A 21,303-nucleotide genomic window follows, 5' to 3' on the forward strand; every position below is an offset into this window, starting at 1 on the left:
CTTATCTGACTCAGCCATCCAGGTGTTCCCAATGATGCACTTTTTTTTTTTTTAAACATTTTATTTATTTATTTGACAAACAAAGATCACAAGTAGGCAGAAGGGTAGGTAGAGAGAGGAGGAAGCAGGCTCCCTGCGGGAGCCTGATGATGCAGGGCTAGATCCCAGGACCCTGGGATCATGACCTGAGCTGAAGGCAGAGGCTTTAACCTACTGAGCCACCCAGGTGCCCCCACAATGATGCACTTTTTAAGGGGAATTTATCTGGACATTGGGAAGGTCAAAAGATAACAAAACATATACAAAGAAACTCACATTCAGGCAAGCCGTTGTTTTTTAAGCGAAAACTTTGGGGGAAAAGCCTAAAAATATTCTGAAGGTGGTGTACAGTTTTATAGTAGCTATAAGAACGTCCAGCAACTGGCCAGTTTCTTCATATCAGCAGCCATGGCTGGTGAATGGCATTTCCACGAAAAAGCTTTGTCATCCTTCTCTTCCTTCTCTAGGCCTTAGTCTTGTTTCCAAATGAGCTTCAGTGAGGGTGTAACCTCTAGGGTTAGTGTCATTCACCTAGGCAATGAGACCCTGATGAACTAACTGTAAGGATGTGTGAGTACAGATCACAGAGTGAATACCAATATTTTGGAGGTTTTTAAGAAGATACTTTAATTTTTGCCCCTAATCAAACAGAAGGGTTTTGTCATCTGGTTTACATTCAAGACCTAGTTGGCTCATCTTTCTGAGAAATAAATTTTCTTCGGGGTTAAGAAATCTCATCATGAGACTTGAGATATACTGGTTTGGAAAGTTTCCTCAGTTTTTCCTGGCTTCGAAGTCCCCGGCCTCGTAGTGGGGTAAGGCCCATTGGAGGCAGATGAATCTGAATAAGGAGAATAAGAATAATGATAATATTAAGAATTATAATCATTACAGCAGCTTATGTCCACTGAGGATTTACTAGGTACTGTGCTCTTTGCTAAGCTCTAAATCTACACTGACTCATGAATCCTTAAGATCCTTATACATTAATCCTTACAATAATCTCATAAGGAATTACTATCTATAGATGAGAAATGGAAGCTCAGAAGTTAAATAACTTGCTGAAGCTTATATATACATGAAGTGGTAGAATCGGGATTTGAACCCAGATCTGATTCCACAGCTTGTGCTCTTCTTTGTCATATCGCCTGCATGGAGGGAAAATGACCACATCACATGGTGAGATGAGAATTCAAGGAAGGCGAGAAAAACAGTTTGTGTACAAAGCTGCCCTGTGCATAGTGGGAAACTGGGACCCATCTAAATGCCTACTAAATGGCTGCTGGGTAAATTATGGCACATTCTTGTAACAGGATACAGCGACAACCACTTAAAAAGATGGGAGGCAGAGATGCCCAGAACAGATGAAGTAAAACAAACAAGCAGCAAACAGTATGCCCAGGATTCCATGTACGTTAAGAAAATGTAGTACATGAATATAGAAAAAAGACAAAGGATATATTGCCCCCAACTATTAGGTTGAGCTAGTACAGTATAAAATTATTGTTTTTGTAGGTCAAGAGTAGAACACTGGTAATTTCATATGCCCCAACCTAACAGTTATAGTGGTAACTTCTACAGGGTGAGAATTTTGGACCATTTTCACTTCCCCCCTCATGTACTCCCCTTTAAAAATGCTAACAACAAACCTGTCTTTCATTAAAAGAAAAAGAAAAATATTTCCATAAAAAAGATGAAAGTCGAAAAGAGAAAGCTATATAAATATATGCTGGCTTTCCCTTCTAATGTGGGAAAGTTGTACGAGTAGGAGAAATCCGGCATTCACTGACATTTTAGTTTGTTGTGATGGGTTGGCGGCACGCAAGGATAGCTTACTTCCAAGATGCCTCCCACAGAAGCTCTGGACTTCTCAGTAAACACGAGCCCTCTTGGTACACATTCTTGGAAATAACTGGGTTGGTGAGGATAAGTACCCACCACAACTTAGCTGAAGTTACACTTACTGGCCTTGGATAAGGAATCTGGTAATGCAGTCCAATTTCAATCCTGGCTGTGCATTCGTCTATGCACTGTTTAATCTGGTCTGTGTCTGTGAGCTATTAAAAGAGAAAAATGGGTGAGGCTCTTAGCATCTTTCTCAGGTTCCTCATGTACAGGGGTACATCTTCAACTTGCTTAGTTCACCACCCAGTAAATGAAATGTTGAGAATCTGAAAAATCAAAAGCAATTTAATATAATATTTACTGCGGAGTAAACATTTAAAAAGTTATTGCAAGAGGTAATACCAGCACACAGTAAAATATTATTCAAATAATACAGAAGGATAATAATATAAAAACAAAGTCTCCCTTTTACCTTTGTCATAGTTCCCCTTCTTTTTTTTTTTTTTTTAAAGATTTTTTTATTTGACAGACAGAGATCACAAGTAGGCAGAGAGGCAGGCGGAGAGAGAGAGAGAGAGGGAAGCAGGCTCCCTGCTGAGCAGAGAGCCCAATGCGGGGCTCGATCCAGGACCCTGAGATCATGACCTGAGCCGAAGGCAGCGGCTTAACCCACTGAGCCACCCAGGTGCCCCCATAGTTCCCCTTCTCAAGGACAACAATTATTGGCAGTTTTTTGTTTGTCCTTCCAGGGATATTCTATGTAGATAAAAGCATATATGTACTTATTTAGTTTTTTCCCCTTACACAAATAGCAGCTTTGTTTTGAACCTTGCTTTTTCCCCTAACAACATGAAGCTCCTTCTGATGTACACAGCTGTCCATTCTTTAATAGCTGTACAAAAATTCCAACATAAGGCTGTTGTTATCATTTAATCAATCTTTTCCTGATGGGCATTTAGGTTATTTCCAGTCTTTTGCCATTATAAACAATTCTGTTATGGATCCCTCTAAAATTGTTTTTGGCTTACATGCAAATATATCTAAAAGATAAATTCCTCAAGAATTCTGGGTCAAAGGGTATTTGTTCATGCATTTTAAATTCTTAAAGATATTCCCTCTATATTCAAAGTAGACCCTCTAAGAGATTGTACCAGTTTATATTCCCACCAACACTGAATGAGGATTCTTCACATCCTCCCCATGTTGATGAAACATTAATCCAATTGTGGCAGCAAGTGCTGTCTAGAAACCCCATAAGTAAGATATCGGAGAAAGATCCACATCTTCTTTTGAACTGTAAACTGCCTTGCTCACTGGTAAGGGGAAAAAATGGCTTTTTAAATTCCCAAATAGTCAAATCGTGGCAGTCCAGTTTCAAGTAAAGGAATTATAAGTTCATTCTGAAAAAGAGAATGCCAGGTAGAAGGGCAGAAGCTCTTTCATTCCAAGGATGGAAAATGGCCTGACACGTGGCTCTGCCAAGAGTTTGCAAGTGAGCCTCAGAGCTGAGCTGGGATTGCACCAGTCCCAGATGACCCCCAGTGACGAATGCGCCAGCAAGGCTTGGAAATTCCGAGGTGTGCCTGTCGTATGGTACCTTCTGGAGCAGAGACGAGTTCTAGGAACTGCAATGCACAGAACTCCAGCTGGGTCCCTTGGGCAGAGGCTCAGCTCTCTGACCTCTGTGCTTCTCAGAATCTGTTGCTCTAATGTCCAAATTGGGAACAGATTTCTATGTTCCTATTTGCCCATTAGGATTCAGAGCAATTCACGAGATACCTTTGGATTATTATTAAACTCTTACAGCAACTGAAGTTCCAAGAAACTACTTATGTCTGCATAAGGGCCTGGGGAGAAAGAAGCTCCTGATAAAGATATGTATGGTTATAGGGGCTGAGAGATCCTGAGACTCCAGCTGTCCTTCTGAACAAGTTGGGGTTAGGGTTCTCCAGATTCAGTCATTCAGTCTGCCTTCATGATTCTGCTATATCCACACACCATTTATACTAATATTAAACTTCTTTAAATGCGCTGTCTCAAAAATAAATAAATAAATAAATAAAGGTACTGCCTCCTAAGCATAGTATCTGTAAAATTACCTGATATTCTATTTTCTTTCTAATACACAGTAAAACAAGTACACATCTTAAAATTAAAAACCCATATATCTCCTTCCCAGGCACGACAAAATAATCTCACTCATGTAGCATCACTGGCACATACACTTCCGTCTGGCTCACACCACACCAGGCCAGTTCAAGCAGAGGCAAAGGAAGGACTGATTACTGCCGTAACTGAAAACCCAAGGGTCTGGAGCAGTCCTCACATGAGTCAGCCTGAAAAGGTTTACTAGGCCCATCCTGCTATGGTATCTCCAGCACTGAGCTAGACACGGAGGCCATGGTCCCTGCCTTCAACTATCAAGGTTACTACCTGGGCAGAACAACTCTGAGGCATGAAGCTCCAGAAAAGGCACAGAGGCATGTAATCAACAGGGTGACTACTGTAAACGGCTACGTAGGAATTCAGAACAGATTTCTGCTGGGGGCTGAGTGTAGAGAAGTTGAGGAAGACTTCCTGGAGAAGGTAAGTCAAGCCAAAGTATTTGTAAATGCTCATGAATTTAGGGACAACCACAAGGCAGGTCCCACGGGATACAGGAGAAAGTATAAGACACTGTGTGTTCGAGGAACTGACAATCTGGTTGAGGAGACCACAGCAACAGAAATAAAACAAGAAAAGAGGACGACCAGCCCCTCAGGTGTAGGCACAGACTAGTGGTCTTCCAGCTTTTTGATTACCTACTCCTTTCAATAAAAAGTTTCTGAGCTCATGGCTACCACTTATGTACTTATATTGACTTATAAATATACTAATAAATTCATTAAATGTACCCATAAGCTCATAAAAAAACACAGAACAGACATTTTCAATACACTCTGGTGTTTGGCACAAAAAGTCGGGAGAAGCTGGAGGTCAGAACGGGAGAGGTAAGCAGCTTTATAAGCAGGTTGGTTTTATGAAGCAGGGGGGCCTCAGGGCTTCCGAGAAGGAGAAGGTACTGCAGGGTAGGAGGGTTTCTTTTGTAGCGCTTACCCCAATTGCAATTTTACACTGCTTGCCATCTAACTCTGAAACATCCTTGAGGGATCCTGTCTTGGTTTCGCTCATTTTATATCCTCCATGTCTAGTCCAGTGTTTGGCACAGCATGGGCACTCCAACACTTGCTGACTGAAAGGCTGAGAGCAAACAGTTGCAGAGTGGCCACCGGAGCTAGAGCAGAAATAGGCGAACTGGAAGGGGGAGGTGTCCTTGCGGGAGGAGGAGTTCTGTTTTGGGTCACCGTGCCTGTCGTGAGCTCCTTCAGGTGGCTGGTGAGAGGCTGAGGTTGGGTATTCGGATATGAGAGCTGGAACCAGAAAGTGGCTGCATGATCCCTGGGCCTCAGCGCAGAGGGCTGACCTTCAGGAGATCCTTACAGCCGGCCGGAGGGTGTGTGGAGAAGACAGGGCCAAAAAGGATAGAGAAATGGGGGTCAGAGAGGGAAAAGAGAATAGATTGTCAGGAGATTTCATGAGGGGAACAGGGATAGCATTGACTGGGAGATCAGTAAGAAGGAGGCAGGAAAAGTCAGAAGCTGAAAAGTCTCTTTCCATGCTCAGTGCCAGGCAGTCTTCGTAAGGCGCCAACAGCTAATGCTTTATAGTTTGTTGGGATGGGTCAAATCAAGCCTCTTACAGATGGTCTTTGGCTCCCTGGTGTCTGGGTGGGCAGTTCCATTAAAGTAGCTAATGGAGGCACTATCTTACCCAGTTCTGTGGTCCCAAAGGGCAAACTCAGTCTGCTAGCCAAAGAGGCTCGAGTTCAAAGTGAAGTTATGAAGGGAACCCTGTGTCTTAATCCTATTCTCTTCCCTCTGAATGGGTTTATATTTAGAGGCCTTGAATAGTTTATGAACTGGAAAAAAAAAAGTTTAACTGCACACCTCCTGTGGGACGGGGTGGTAAGAGGCACAGTGGGCAAGGAACCGCTCCTCCCCCGAACACCCTCACTGGCCTGGCTTGTGTCACCTGGCTCATGGGGTCTTCCGAGGACGCTGAGCCACTTACCGGCTGGACTGAGACCTGAAACAAATGGGGAGAGAAATCCAGGCTGGGCTCTGCTTCCCCGTAGTTGAGCAAGCCAGCTGGGCTGTGCCTCTGCGCCCTTCCAGCCCCATACACTGCCACTGTGACCAGTACAGCTCAGTCCCTCAGTTTTCAGAGGAAAAAGAAAAAACATCCCAAGAAACTGCCCTCCTCCTTACGATCTCCAGCTGGGGCCTACTTACATTTTTGTTTTTCTGGAACAGTGTTCTGGCTTCATTTAATATGTACTGTTTTTCTTTAATGGTGTCTTCCATCTGCCCTGATGCCGCCTGCCATTTCCTCGCAAGCCTGAAAATTCTGCGGTAGAGGCCAAGAACTTCTTGTCGTGTTGCTGTTGTCATCCTCAGACCCACCAAAATAGAAGAGGGTAAATTTGCATGAAAATTCAATTTGACAGTAGGCAGCTAGGCAGATGTACCTTTTTTTAATTAAGCCCTCTAATTAGTCTAGAAATAATTGCTCTTTCTCAACAGATCTGTTTGGTAGCACTGCCAGAATGGTGCTGTAGGAATAACAGCGATCTCTCAGCTGTCCTGGTACATCACCTCTTGTACATACATGAAATACACAGCATATACAAATGCCATGACTGCCCTTTGTACAAACACGGTAAACCAAAATTCAAATGTGCTATACCTTAAAGCAGAAAATTCTTTACCAGACTATATTATGTATGATGCTTTTTGTGTGTATTTTTTTAAAACTACAGCACTCACTAGAGGACCTGGAAAAGGCACATTTCAAAAAATTAAATTTTCTAGTTAAGTAACTTGACTTGCATGCAGGGGTTGAAAACTCAAGCACCTCTAGGGCCTAATGAGGCAATCTGGTTGGGTGGGGACAGTGGCCAAATGGAGAGGATGTTAATTGGCTCAGTTGGTTGGGCATCTCAATCTTGATTCCACTTGGGTCTAAGGGTTGTGGGTTCGAGCCCTGCGTCAGGCTCTGTACTCAGTGTGGAGTTTGCTTGGGATTCTCTCTCTCCCTCTCCCCCCGCCCCCTAAAATAATAAATAAAATTAAAAAAAAAAAAAAAAAGAAATGAGGGCCTAGGGATACCAGATTTCCTGATACTTTAACGATAAGTAGCAATTCAGATTTTTAGAATATGAAATCTCAAAAAAAAAAAAAGACATTATTTCATTCTTTTTGAAAGTTTTTGTACCATGAAGGCCAGACAAAATGGATCTACAGGCTCTATCCTACCCAAAGGCTGCCAAGTTGTAATCTCTCTTTTAGTTCATCGTTAATCTTATCGAAAATCTCTCTCAAAATTGCTGGTCTGCTTCCTCATTCACATAAGAACCATGCAGTAAGTACAACTGAAAATCTTTCTGGTGACTGAAGAGCTTGTGGCCTGTTTGGGCTTTTATTCTGAAACATTAGTTTTAACTTCAGAAGACTTGGCTAAGTGAGTTCCGAACTAAGTATATCCCCCAACGCTAACTGCATTTTTAAAGGATAATTCCTGAAAAAAAAAAGTAAATTTGTCAGCTTTATTTTTATTATGAAATATTTCAGGTATGCAAAAAGATATAGAGAACAACTAACAGCCATATATTCACAGTGGATCGTAAAGAATACTTTACATATATACTTGTATATACCCCTTCTAGTCAAATTTCCCTTTCCCTCTCCTAGAATGAACCACTATCCTGAACTTGTTATTTATCTTCTCACACATAGCTTTACATTTAACGTTATACAGTATTGCTTTGCAAGTTTATAACTCTTATACCATTGACCCTTGAACAAGATGGGACTTAGGAGCACTGACCTCCACGCAGTCAAAAACCTGTGATTGACTTGTGACTTCCCAAAAGCTTTACTGATAGCCTACTGTTGACATGAAGCCTTAGGAATACCTAAGCAGTCAATTAACACATATGTATGTATATGTATTATATGCTATATTCTTTTTTTTTTTTTAAGATTTTATTTATTGGGCGCCTGGGTGGCTCAGTGGGTTAAGCCGCTGCCTTCGGCTCAGGTCATGAACTTAGGGTCCTGGGATCGAGTCCTGCATCGGGCTCTCTGCTCAGCAGGGAGCCTGCCCTCTCCCTCTCTCTCTGCCTGCCTCTCCATCTACTTGTGATTTCTCTCTGTCGAATAAATGAATAAAATCTTTAAAAAAAAAGATTTTATTGATTTATTTGACAGAGATCACAAGTAGGCAGAGAGTATAAATGTATAGTGTCTGCCTTCGGCTCAGGTTTCTGTATCATGACCTCTGCATCGGTTTCTCCGCTAGGTGGGAAGCCTACTTCTCCTGTCTCTCTGCTTGTGTTCCCTCTCACTGTGTCTCTCTCTGTTAAATAAATAATAAAATCTTAAAAAAAAAAAAAAGGGGGCGCCTGGGTGGCTCAGTGGATTAAGCCGCTGCCTTCGGCTCGAGTCATGATCTCAGGGTCCTGGGATCGAGTCCCGCATTGGGCTCTCTGCTCAGCGGGGAGCCTGCTTCCCTCTCTCTCTCTCTGCCTGCCTCTCCGACTACTTGTGATCTTTCTGTCAAATAAATAAATAAAATCTTTAAAAAAAAAAAAGAAAATTATGAGAAAGAGAAAATATACTTACAGTGCTGTTCTGTATTTATCAAAAGAAATCTGTTTATAAACAGATAAACCTGTTTATACACAGGTAGACCTGTGTAGTTCAAACCTATGTTGTTCAACGGTCAACTCTCTCTCTAAGGTATTATGTTCTTCTGCAACTTGCTTTTTTTTTTTGCCCGTGTTCATCTAGGTTGTTACATGTAGCTCTAGTTCATATATTCTCAACACTGTGATTCAGTCCACTGTTATGAAGATATCCCAGTATACTTGTCTTTTCTCTTCCTTTTTACTCATGCAAAAACTTCAGCCTATGTTTTATAATTTACTTCTACATCTAGAAGAAGACAGAAAAAAAAAAAATTCCCAGTACTAGAAGATCCTGATTAGTCAGATTTTAGAGAATGAATACTATACTGCCTTTAACAAATGGGTAGGCTGGGAAGACAAGGACAGATTTGGTAAGTGAGTAAAAGGGCCAGGCACGGGGACACCTCATTATGAGTACTGGGCTTTCCTCAAACAGGCTCATCAGAATCAGGAAGTAGGCCCTTTGGAACAGGACCCATTTCCAATCCAAGGGGGAAGGGTAACATGGAGATTGTATGCTTTAGGATGGTCCTGAGCTTATGAGAACTTAGGCAGCTGAATAATGCAGATAGAAGCTGGAAAGAGGTATATTTATCTAGACAGAAATTCTAAGTACCTGCAAGGAATTTACCTTATAAGAATTACTATATGATTGCCCTTCCTGACCCTGGTGATCTTTCTTGAGCAATGCAGAATGAATCACGGCTTAATCATTTGCTGAAAATCTTGAAAGCACTGCTTCACCCAATTCAAAAGTTACAAGTGAAAATTACAATCAATACCAAATTCTGACGTCCATGATGTCTCCCAAAAAAATGCTTAGAAGAAATTTGTAAAAACCAAGAGAGAACATCATGCTTTGTGGCTAATCGTAATAAAAATCCAGGAGATGATGAGATGATGACTTTTCCTGGTAAGGAAACAGGTTTCTGAGTTTCTGGTTCTCCTTGAAACTCCATGGTTTCATATGAAAATACGTGAGTCAGTTCCTGTGAGGAGCAGGGATTCTGTAACTTCTATTAATGATTGCTTCACTTCCCTGTCATTAACAGATGAAACTTCCCTGACTGCATGACACTTGAGGAAAGAGAAGGAGGTCGGGCATATTAAAATAGCAGCAACTGTCTCCAAAGCCTGACTTTCATTGGTTTCCTTCCACGACTCCAAAGAACCACAGCTTCAAACTGTAACTGATCATACACCATAATCAGATATACAAGCCCTGCAATTAGAGTACTCAAGGTAACGAGTAGTACTAACAATTGGTACTTAATAGGACTATTTTCAAAACACTTTAATTAATGTTTTAAGTGTTCTGAAAACTAATCCTGAAAGCGAGATAAGGGAAGTGTCCTTCTCCAACATCAGGTGACCCAGAAAACCCAAGTCCCAAAGATGTCCAGAGACAAGGTCTAAAGCTGTCTTCCCCATTGTGTACTATTAGCAGCTTAATAACACTTCAAGTCTTCAGAGAACAGACAAGAAAAATGCCTCTTTTGTTATTTTCTTATTGGATTTCTTTCAGTTCTTTGAGGGAATCTTCTTCTTACTTCACAGGTGCATAACCATGTTGTTACCCCTTTCTAGAAGGCTCTCTCCTGACCTCCTCCTCCCTTTTACCTGACCAATCCCTACTCATCCTTCAGTTCCCCAAACATGGATGTCTCAGAAAACCCTCCCCTCCCCCCTCACCACATGCATTGGATCAGGTCTCTGTTGAACCTTCCTGTGGATCCTTGAATTTCTTCTTTGTAGCACTAATCATTTAAGTAATAATGGATTGTTAGTGTCTGTCTTCCCCGTTTTGATCCTCATGTTTATGGGGACAGTAACCATGTCCATCCTATTTACTGCTCAATTCTGAGTACCTAGCTAGGCGTATAACTGGTATTCAACAAACGTTTGCTGAATAAATGAAAATATCTCATGATACAGAAAGCTTGGGATTCTAGAAACAAAACTGACCATATAAAAAAATTTTCTTTAAGCTCTTTTTCCTTTGGTTTATATTTTTGTCTTTGTTCCTAGGAAACAAACTGTTCAGAGAAAGTGCCTTTTCCCTGAGTTTTCCTTCCAATAGATTTAATGGCTTGAAATCAACATTTATTTTTTTTAAACTATCAATGATCTCTCACTACTGGTGCAAAGCTGAGGCAGCCCCTTTTCTTCACTTATCTCAAGGGTTGATCTGATGCAATGAGGTCTGCTGGGATTTTCCCACAGGCAGCATGAAGAATATCAATCTGTCTAGAGGACCACCTTTTTTTTTTTTTTAAATATTTTATTTTTAAGTAATCTCTATACCCAACGTGGGGTTCAAATTCACAACCCCTACATCGAGAGTCACATGCCTCACTGACTGAGCCACCCAGGCACCCCTAGAGGACTACAACTGACCCACAGTCTCAAGTGGCCATTTGTCGATTCCTTTTTTTTTTTTTTTTTTTAAGATTTCATTTATTCATTTGAGTTAAAAAGAGAGAGAACAAGCAGGAGAAGGGGCAGGGGGAGAGAAACAAGCAGGATCTCTTATGAATGGGGAGACTGACACTGGGCTCGATCCCACGACCCTAAGATCATGACCTAAGCCCAAGTCAGACACTTAACCAACTGAGCCACCTAGGTGCCCACGAAGCCAACTATTAAAGAATTCTTAAAGTCTTGTAACTTTTATTAAATTTCATCAAACTGTTTCATTTTACTTTCTTCACAGCAAAACCCCAGAATGAGGAAAGGTAAGAGATATGCAGTGTCCCTGGGAGGAAATGGGACTGAAAACTGGTCTTTTCTTTTTTTTTTTTTTTTTTTTAAAGATTTTATTTATTTATTTGACAGAGAGAAATTACAAGTAAGCAGAGAGGCAGGCAGAGAGAGGAGGAAGCAGGCTCCCCGCTGAGCAGAGAGCCCGATGCGGGACTCGATCCCAGGACCCTGAGATCATGACCCGAGCTGAAGGCAGCGGCTCAACCCACTGAGCCACCCAGGCGCCCAAAACTGGTCTTTTCTTAAAATCACCCCCCATATAAACACAGTACCAAGACAAAATTCACTAACAAGCATCTGCCAACTGTAGCCTGTGCCACTAAGCGAAGACCGACAAATGTTGCTGCTAGCATGTTTTTGGCTTCTGGTCACAGTTATGAGATGTTACCCCTACAGCAGGTGTCCCAAAGATTGGTTAGGAAGGTGTTTTTTTGTTTTTTGTTTTTTTGGATGTACAAATATCTGTCTATAGGAATTCTTTTAATGTATTCTATAATCCATCAAACCCATAATTTAAAGTGATCTTAATATAGCAATATAGAGCTTCCTTTAAATAAATGTATTACAAAAGTTTTTAAAGCTGGTTTAAAATATGAGTAATTAATACTACAAATTGAGATACAGAGGCTGAAAAACAGAAGTTTCAAAGCTATTGCTCTAAGGCACCCTGCTGCCCTGCCTTGGTGTTTATTCTGGCTGAGCCATCCCAGTAAAACGCCTATTTTCTGCTAGCCACCCTACTGTCCTTAGTAGACACCTACTGGCTTTTCTGGGGGAGCCTTTTTCTCTGCTATTATCATAAGCCAACCATTACTATTTTGCAATTTCACTGTGTCTTCTTCTCCAGTCTCTGAATTCCTGGCCTGTTTTGCTCATTAGAATAGTGATAATAATACTACATTTTGCTTTGTACTTACTCCCTGGGAGGAAATGGGACTGAAATGTGCCAAGAGGCTTATACTAGGTGCTTTACGTATGTTAACTCCTGAAATCATCACAGTTCTTTAAGGTAGATGACTACCATTATCTCCTTTATAAAGGAGGAACCTGATGCAGAGAGGTAAGTAACTAGTCCAGGGTCACATCAGCGTTAAGAGTGGGGCCAGGGGGCGCCTGGCGGGCTCAGCCCTTCTTCCTCCCAGGCAGCTGCCTTTCCTTGATAATTATGTTGCACATCAGCAACTTTGAAGGAAGCTGTGCACTTGGCGGGACTGCACTGCTCTTTGGTTCCCTGACACTCCACAGGGAGCTAACATCATAGAAGAGGCACCAGGGCTCATCACAGTGCTCCCACTCTGCAGGCCTCACTGGTCCCTCCCAAGCATCCATCCATCAGTACCCACTGGGACTAGGCACAGGAGATTCTAGGGATAAACAATCTTACAATCAAGCAGCTATGGTCCCTTCCCTCCTGAAGCTTACGTTCTAGTGGCAGAGAAGACGAGATAGAAGAAAAAGACAATTTCCGGTGGTGATATGTGCCCTCCAGGAATGAAACAGTAATATGATGAACAAATGAACAGGGGCAGGGTTATTTTATTTTGGGTAGTTAGTGGCATTTGAGTCCTGAATAACATGAAGGAGCCTATTAAAGGGAAGGGTTGAGGGAAAGGTGCTTCTGCAAGATTTGGGGGAACCAACAAAGGCTATGAGATGGTAAACATCAGTGCAGCCAGAACCTGTCTGGGAGGTGAGGCCACAGGTGAGCAGAATCCAGCACAGGTGGGGAGGGTAGGTCCTGGAAAAGAGTTTGGTTTGGAGTGTAAAAACAAAAGGAAGACATTGGCAGATTTTATGCAAGCTGGAGTACTATGGTCTAATTTACATCTTTTAAAATGTGCTGGATTTCAAATTGTATCTTGCATATGGTGAAAAAAAGTCTTGCCTAATGCCATCTAATGGACAGGAGAATTGGGATTAAGAGCCAATAAAGCAACACGATTACTTCCTTGACCAAGAGCTTTCCCATTTTTATTTTGGAGTAATGGGGAAATAATCAATCTAAAACAAAACAAGACAAAACAAAACAAAACACACCACCCACTCACCCTTCTACTCTATGGTAAGTGGAAACAGTGAAAGGGCTGGGTAGGCTCCAAGAACCCACTCTCCACAGCACATGTAGGCACGTGGCATGTCCAGATTTAGTGTTATAAGAGGCCTGTGCGAAGATATGCTAGTATTAGGAGATTTACCCACTTCACCCTTTTCCCCATCTTTGAAAAGACCATCACAGCATGAACACTGAGGAGTTGAAGAGCTGAGACTTTGAAAATTCCTTCCCCAGATGAAATTTATAGAAGTATGACTCTGGTCTCAGGAATGTCAAAATTCCCAGTGTTGGACTCTCATGAGGCTTTGCCTTCTACTTAAGAAAAAGTGTTACAGTATAAACAAGGGACAGAAAAGGCAGTGGGAGTTAACTGCCTTTCAAGCCCCAGGTTGAAGGAAAGACTCCTTCCATTCTTTCAGTATCTGCTCCAAGGTGGAATATTTTTTTTTTCTCATAATGAATGTGATATAGTTAAATTTCTCTCATCTACTTTATGATTGGCTGGGAGGGTGGGGGTGGTAGAGATAGTGAAACACCTGAATGAAATCACTGTCTTAGGTGTTCACTGGGCACCCACGCTGGCCTGTCCCTCTCCCTGCTGTCCCATCTCCTTAGATCTGACACCCCTTGTCTTTGTTACATGAAGGTCCAAATTCACAGAACTGAAATATTCTTTCTTTGCCTAGCTGCTGATTCTTATCCTTGAACTTCTCCTAGTTTTTGCAGGGTGCATCCTTCATACTCAAATGGCAGGCACCTCCAGCACACTTGTGTCATACTGCTCATCCTATTCTATCCTAAATTTCTGTTTGCTTGCCTTTCTTCCTCCACTGTGTGTGTTTTGGGGAAGGATAAATAAAAGGTTAGGACTGTGCCTCATTCATCACACTCATAGGCCTGGTACAAAGTTGGGGCTTGAAATATACTTATTAGAAGAATAAATTTACACACACAGAATAGTCACCAGTAACACTCATTATCATACATAGTAGTAATTTGGACCACTATTTAAAAATACTAAGTAACCCACACAAAGATGTTTTCAAGAGTGGTGCTGTTGGGGTGCCTGGGTGGCTCAGTGGGTTAAAGCCTCTGCCTTCAGCTCGGGTCATGATCCCTGGGATTGAGCTCTGCATCAGGCTCTCTGCTCAGCAGGGAGCCTGCTTCCCCACCTCTCTCTGCCTGCCTCTCTGCCTACTTGTGATCTCTGTCTGTCAAATAAAATCTTAAAAAAAAAAAAAAGTGGTGCTATGGGGGTCAGGATAAGGAACTTAAGACTGTTATTTGGGGGGACGCCTGGGTGGCTCAGTTGGTTGGACGACTGCCTTAGGCTCAGGTCATGATCTCAGAGTCTCGGGATCGAGTCCTGCATCGGGCTCCCAGCTCCATGGGGAGTCTGCTTCTCCCTCTGACCTCCTCACTCATGCTCTCTCTCACTGTCTCTCTCTCTCAAATAAATAAATAAAATCTTAAAAAAAAAAAAATTTTTAAAAAAAAAAAGACTGTTATTTGGGGAGGAGGCCTTCTCAGTTCCATCTAAGGCAGTATAAGCTACACAGTTAAATTCTTTAAAAGCCAGTAATGGTTGGTGCACTGGACTGAAATGATTTACTGTGTTTCCATGAAGCTTAGAACCAAATATATAGAAAAATGTGGTTCTAACACATTTTTTCTTGGAAAAAAATTCTTCTGGGGAATAGATCCATTGCACCCAAATGATCACCCAGACCTACAAAATTGTAATTTAAAGCTTCTGAAATTTGGAAAACCTCTAGGGAACTGAAATGCTCTCATAATGCCAAACCAGTTTTTATTGCCCCGGAAAGAATAGAAAATGACTGTCTTGGTTTTAGGCAGTCAGAGTTTTTCCACATATGCAAGGAACAGAAGATACGATGCAACTAATGAGCAAATGCGTTCTGGAATGTTCATACCTGGGTTTGAATTCTGACTACATTGGTCAAGTCTTCCTGAGCCTCAGTTTCTTACAAAATGAAAAAGGGTTAATGATAGAGCCCCCTTCAAAGAGTTGTGATAAGGATTATTCATGAGATAATCCATGTAATCACTTAGCATTGGGAGCTAACAAAGGCAAATGTTACCTCAATAGGAGGAAATAAAGAAGAAACCATGAGGCCTCTTTTATCCAAGCTAAGCTTTGTCTGCAGAGGAGGGCAAAGCAGCACGAGGCCTGTTGGCGAATTTATTGCTTTGTGATAGTAATGGATTTTCCTAAAGCTGTTTCCCTCTGATCATTAATAATCCCTGTACAGTAAAGGGCTATTGTTCTTCAGTATGAGTAAATAACCCTGTCAGAGGCACCGCTTATCTTCAGACCACAGCACGTACTTCTTACTGGAAATATAATGCAGGTGCCAACATCGAAAGCATGCCCAGACTTCCCTTCCTATTTTTTTTTTTTATCTTGATCTCTTACTCCTTGCTTATCCTTTTGTGTGTTTTTCTCCTACATCTGTTATATATCCTACTTTCTGGTGTGCACCCATACCCTATACAGTACCATCCATCCTTACCCAAATCGAATAACCTTCAACATAATCTGTGCTCTACACATCTCTCCCCTGTATCCTCTCTCCTCTTCATTAATAGACAGACAGTCACAGACACACCCAATGGACTTGTTTCCTGTCCTGGGCTCAGTTTTTAGTTACTAGAATCCAAAAAGGGAAGTGTAAAGCCACACATTGTTTTGCAAATCTCAGGATATGCTTGTGTGGTATACTTAATCATACCACAGCTATTCTCTGAAATAGCATCTTTCTACACAGAAAGTGACAATATGGTGTGTCAGAGATAGGAGACAGAAAGAAGGTGGATCGTGGTTTCATTTTACTTAAAGTTAAGGAAATAAGGTTAGGTCCTGTAAGTGGGAAATCTCCAGAACACAAGGAAAAACCAAAAATACTGATCTGAAAGACTTCTAAATTATCCCAAACAAGATCATAGGAGGCAAGTATGCTCATTCTAAATATACCAGCATAGGAGCACATGCAAGATTATACTTGTAAGGGGAACTCCAACAGGCTTTTGTAACCAAGAGAGATAAGCTCTTTTTCCCCTCAGAGACAGAAATTCTAAATGGAAACCAAGTTTTGGACCCGCAGTTCAAAAGAAATGCAAGTATTTCCTTATCTGCATATTTTAAGAGACAAATTCAAAGGAAGGGTCAGTCAGAGGTAGTGAGAACCAGTTACCAGAAGTAGGAGGAGGTGTTAGACATGTGTGGGGGTGTGTGTGTGCTGGAAATAGATGAAAACTAGGTCAATGCTAAAAATCAACCCCAGTCATTCATTCATAACTACAGAGGATCTCACCCCTTCATAGGAACTGGGGAAGTCCAGAACAAGAAACACTTAGGTTTAAATTAACATTTAAATCCCTCCTTTGTGATAATTTCCTAGGGAAATGGATTAGAAAACCGACAAAAGAGTTTTGGTTAGAACATTAGATACAGCTGGAGCTTTCTAGCATCTGACCCTTGATCCAACCATCTGATGAACCACCTCACCTTGCTTGAGTTGGGGGTCCCTGCCCTCGGAAGAGTTTCTAAGTGCCCTCTAACTACCAGATAAGCAATTTTTCCATCTGCAGAGGCAACAGAGCTCCTTACTAGATAAAATTCCTTGAGAGTAGGAGCAATGACTGCCCATCCTTACATATGTGCAACACCTGGCACCTGGAGTACCCTGAAGCTCCTCCAGTCTAGCGCTGGCCAACAGAATGTATTTCAATGACAGAAATATTCTATAACTGCACTGTTCAACAGGGTAGCTAGCCACTGGCCACACGTGGCTACTAAGCACTTGAAATATGGTTACTGCAACTGAGGAAGGCCCTGGCATTTAAATTTTTATTTAAATAGCTACATGTCAAAAAACAAATAGCTACATGTAGCTAATGGCTCTTTAGGACCTGCACATTCCTATGCCAAGAATTGCCAATCAGATGCCAACGGGTCAGGCAGATAGTTGAAGAGGAGGAAGGTAATAAAGAGGGTGACGAGGAGAAGCTTACTGGCTCTAGCCGACTATTACAGTGTAGAAACCTCAGGTTAGTTTTGCCAGATTGTCTCAGTTTTCAAATGAAGCTGAAAATCTGAATTTTGATGTCCAATTTTTAAATGTTGGTAAGTAAATTTTAAAAAGCATTTAAATCATTTTGTGGGATGAACAATATGTTTGCATGCAGTATCTCTAATCTCTAATTTAGGCCAACCTCTCCAGCTCAAAGAAAAGGACCTTATCCAATATCACTGCTGGTCAGTAGCAGATACAAGACTGAAACCCAGGCCTTCTGAAACTTCTTCTGATCTCTTTTCTAGATTTTATGAGATTAACCATATCTGCATTGTAGTTGGCAGTGACAGCAGCAGTGAGACAAAAGCCCCTTTGTCAGAACTGTTGAAGTCCATGACTAGTATCTTATGAGTAGTGTCCCCACCTAGCTATAATCATATAGTTGGCCCTATTATGGGCAAAGCTCTGTTACTAGGAGCCAGCAGGACACAAAGAAGAACTAGCCCATGGAGAGTCAGACATATGAACAATTAACAAGCAAAGTCAGGCTTGCTGACTGTAATGGACACAAATCACCTGCGCATAAGTCCAAAAGCACTGGCAGCTGGAGTGGAAGGGAAGAAAGGGATTTGAGCCAGGGCTTAGAGGATGAGCAGAAGCTGGCTACTGGGTGGATAAGGCTCACTGATTATGAGAGTGAGTCTCATTATTGTGGGATATTAAGGGAGCCTTCTTTTATCTCTGAGGCCTTATCTGTGTCAGGGGTCTCTGCTGGCTTCTCTTCTCTGGGTAGCCTCTAAAACCCCTCTATTTATTTTCTCTAGGGCTTTCCCCCCCGTCTTGTATATCTAACTTCTCGACAAATCCACCTGGATGGTTAAGAGACTTAGCAAATCTAGTATGTTTCAAAGAGAATGTAGGATTTTCCCTCCCAAACTGTTTCCCCTTAGGAGTCATCCTTGGTTCCTCCTCTTCCCATACACTTCACATCCAGTCCGGCCGCAAGTCTCGCAAGCACTACTTTCAAAATGCATTATGAATTTAATTATTTGCACTTCCACTGCCACTACCCATCTCTCCCTTGGCCTACTGTAGCAGTCTCCTCATAGGTTTGCCAATGGCTACCCTTCTCTATCTAGCAGGCAAGGGATTTTTAAAAAATGTCAATCAGGTGACTGCCCTTCTCAAAACCCTCAGGTAATGTAACAGCCAAGCCCTCCTTACCTCGGGCTAAAATGCTATGCGTGACCAGGCCCTGCCATTTCTCCATCACAGACCACTCCCTGGCCCCTTGTTCTTTCAGTTCCAGCCACCCGGCTTTCCCACCGTCTCCTTCCTCAGAACCCTTCCCGTCGGTTCTTTTCTCCACCTAGAAAGTCCATTCCCTAGCTTCTCCCTTTTCTCGAATCTCTATGAAAACTGGCCTTGTCTGAAAAGCCTCAGCCGAGTTACTGACCCTCCTTCCATCTTCTACTCCTTCACGCGGTATTTCGGTTTTCGGGGACATGTGGCACCTGCTGATATCTCACTTGGCTGAAATCATATCCTTCCTGATTTACATTTTAATTTTCTTCTGGGCTCGAATAAAAAGACACGGAGCAACGCCTCCGTCTTGTTCTTGTTTGTGGACCGAGGAAATAAGCAGGTTCACACTATCCTAGAAAGTACTCCGTAGCCTCTACCGGGCCTCGTTTGGGTCAACTTTCCTCGGCCTGACGCCTCTCGCTCCCGGAACTGCCCTTACTAACCTCCCACCTATATTCAGGGATCCAAAGGACTCAGAAGAGTCTCGGATGGACCCAACCGGCATCTCAGCGTCGCCACAACAGGCCTCCGCTTCCTGGCCCTCAGGCCGCTTTCCCTCGGCAGGTTCTCGAGGCCAGTGGCGATGACACCGAGCCGCCCTCGCGAGGCTGGGGTCACACAAGCACGTCGCCTAGCAACGTCGCACCCCCGCCCCCACCCCATCCCTGCCCTGGGGAGCCAACCCCTTCCCCCAGTCTCCCGCGCCAGGACTCAGCGCCTCCATCCCCTACACTCACTCTGCGTCAGTCCCGCCTTCCCCCACCCACAGAAGTGCCGCAGCCTACCGCGGGCCAGGAGGAGGCGGTGCCGGGAGCTTAGCTGAGCTGCGGCCGACGACGGTCGGGCAGGTCCGGTAGGCCAGGCCGGACTAAACCACCGGAGGATCTCTGTGGGAGCATTAGTTTCAGGTCAGAGGTAGTCTCGAGTTTCTCTGAAACTGTATACTCTAACCCACCTTCCGCCGTATACGCAACAATAGAGCCAACTTCATCCTCTCCCTGGTTTCCCTTTACCCTTTTCGTTATCCTTCCCCGCTACTCCAGCCAAAAAAAAAAAAAAAAATGGTCCAGTCCAGCTCCTCCTAGCCCTCCCTCAGCGTCCCTAGGTCTTTGCCCTTACTTGGCGACGGCTTCGTACGTCTTTGCGTACGTCGTGACGCAATCTTCCACCCGTTCCTCCCCGCCCCTCTTCTATTCTCCCTCCCGGAGCTGGCGGCCGGCGGGGTTACCGGAAGTGATGATGCAGGAGGCGATGGAGGGGGCGGGGCTTGGGGGCGGCCGCCGCGGGTGGGCCGCAGATGAAGAGGAGGCGGCGGCAGTGGTGGAAGAAGAGGTGGCGGCGGCGCGGGTAGGGAGCCTGGAAACGCGAGCGGGGATGGTAGGTGGTTTGGACCCGCCGGGCCGCCGTCGTTTCCAGAAAGGGTTTGACTGGAGGAACCTCTGGAGCAGCTGTGAGTTTGGGGGGGGTTGAGGAAAAGCGGGGAGCATTGAGAGATGAAGGGGCGGGGGTTGGGTACCTTCGAGAAAAGGGGGTGGAAGGGGAGGAGTGGAAATCAGCTCCTTGTCTGGACTGGTGCCTTTGGAAGAAGGGGCTGTGAGGGGAGCCTGTGGCGTGTCAGCCTCAGGGCTCAAGAAAACTTACCTACTGTCCCTGCCTCCTCACCGCCAGCACCGCTCACCCCAGGCCTGGGAATCTAGGGACTGGAGCTGCCCTGGCGAGGGTCGCAGCCTCTGGTCCTCTGGCCCGGGTGAGCGCTGTGAGGTAGGAGTCCAAGCGGGAGGTGGTGGGTGAATCTCCAGCGCCCTCCTGCCTCGTTTTCCTCCCCACCCCCATCTTTCTCTTTAATCATTAACAGCCTTGGAATTAAGGGGCTCAAACCTGAAGGCCTTTCTATGCACCTTTGCTATAAACGATAACCATCTGTGCCTGAGGTAATGGGGCTGGAAGCTTTGCCTGTATCCTGTATAGGAAGTGGGACGGGGTGACAAATGTATTTTTTTTTTCCATTCTCCTTCACCCCTTACCTTCCCCCCTATACACCTCTCGTTTCCACGTCAGTTCTCCATGGCTAGGTGGTAATCATGGTGTTTTTTTGGTTTTGTTTCTGTTTTTCCTTTATGGCACTTGGTACCTTGGTTACCTGTTTTGAATTTGGTGTTCAGCCTCTTTCCCAGATCTTACTGCAAGCTTTGTAATACTTCAGTTACAGGCTGTGTCACATCGGGAGTACCTCTCAATGCTTGGTAGCTCGAAATTAAGATGAGCATTTTCTCCTATGAATACTGGAATTCCGAAGCCCTTGCAGGGATTCCTAAATGGCATCATAGCCCAAGGAATCAAAGTCTCGTGTCCTAAATACTTTATGTGTGAGGAATTTACATGTTGTCAACTCTTTCCAAAATGATTTGATGTTGGGCTAATTCTGGATTTCTGTGTTTCTCTCCACCCACACTTCATGAGGCACTTCAGAGAAC

At 43.4% G+C, this 21,303-nt stretch overlaps 2 protein-coding genes across 20 annotated transcripts in view; one reads left to right on the top strand and one right to left on the bottom strand.

Annotated features, from left to right (window-relative positions):
- Positions 1-640: 640 nt before the first annotated feature.
- LYRM1 (LYR motif containing 1) lies at positions 641-20,602 on the bottom strand. 16 transcript variants are annotated; one of them, XM_059155767.1, is made up of 7 exons: positions 20,471-20,602; positions 19,615-19,716; positions 6,216-6,364; positions 5,995-6,009; positions 4,981-5,124; positions 2,004-2,096; positions 641-880 (listed from the first exon to the last, which is right to left on the bottom strand). In XM_059155767.1, exons 3-7 carry the CDS (start codon positions 6,285-6,287, stop codon positions 764-766), a joined length of 441 nt encoding a protein of 146 aa, XP_059011750.1. In that variant the 5' UTR covers positions 6,288-6,364; positions 19,615-19,716; positions 20,471-20,602; the 3' UTR covers positions 641-763. The 16 variants fall into 16 exon arrangements, 15 of the variants coding, with proteins under 15 accessions (XP_059011750.1, XP_059011744.1, XP_059011743.1 ...); XM_059155761.1 differs by having other exon boundaries at positions 6,216-6,375; XM_059155760.1 differs by lacking the exon at positions 20,471-20,602 and adding an exon at positions 19,843-19,937 and having other exon boundaries at positions 6,216-6,375.
- The window catches only part of DCUN1D3 (defective in cullin neddylation 1 domain containing 3), a 34,987-nt gene continuing 33,767 nt past the window's right edge, over positions 20,084-21,303 (top strand). The window contains exon 1 of one of the 4 annotated variants that reach the window (XM_059155754.1): positions 20,084-20,176. The gene's annotated coding sequence lies outside the window, so the exon portion shown is untranslated. Of the gene's footprint in view, positions 20,280-20,484; positions 20,591-21,303 lie in introns of those variants that run through there. The other 3 variants (XM_059155753.1, XM_059155752.1, XM_059155756.1) reach the window with 3 other exon arrangements.

The sequence above is a fragment of the Mustela lutreola genome, chromosome 17 (genome assembly GCF_030435805.1).
Source record: "Mustela lutreola isolate mMusLut2 chromosome 17, mMusLut2.pri, whole genome shotgun sequence".
Lineage (NCBI taxonomy): Eukaryota > Metazoa > Chordata > Mammalia > Carnivora > Mustelidae > Mustela > Mustela lutreola.

Excerpts from the sequence above, each read along its gene's own strand:
- LYRM1 (XM_059155757.1), bottom strand. The coding sequence starts at position 19,334 with ATGCCGGTTGGGTCCATCCGAGACTCTTCTGAGTCCTTTGGATCCCTG. Across the intron at positions 6,376-19,272 it reads TCCCTGAATATAGGTGGGAG|GATGACAACAGCAACACGAC; the intron begins GTTAGTAAGGGC and ends GGTGGGTCTGAG. Across the intron at positions 881-2,003 it reads AGATTCCTTATCCAAGGCCA|ATTCATCTGCCTCCAATGGG; the intron begins GTAAGTGTAACT and ends CTCCTTATTCAG.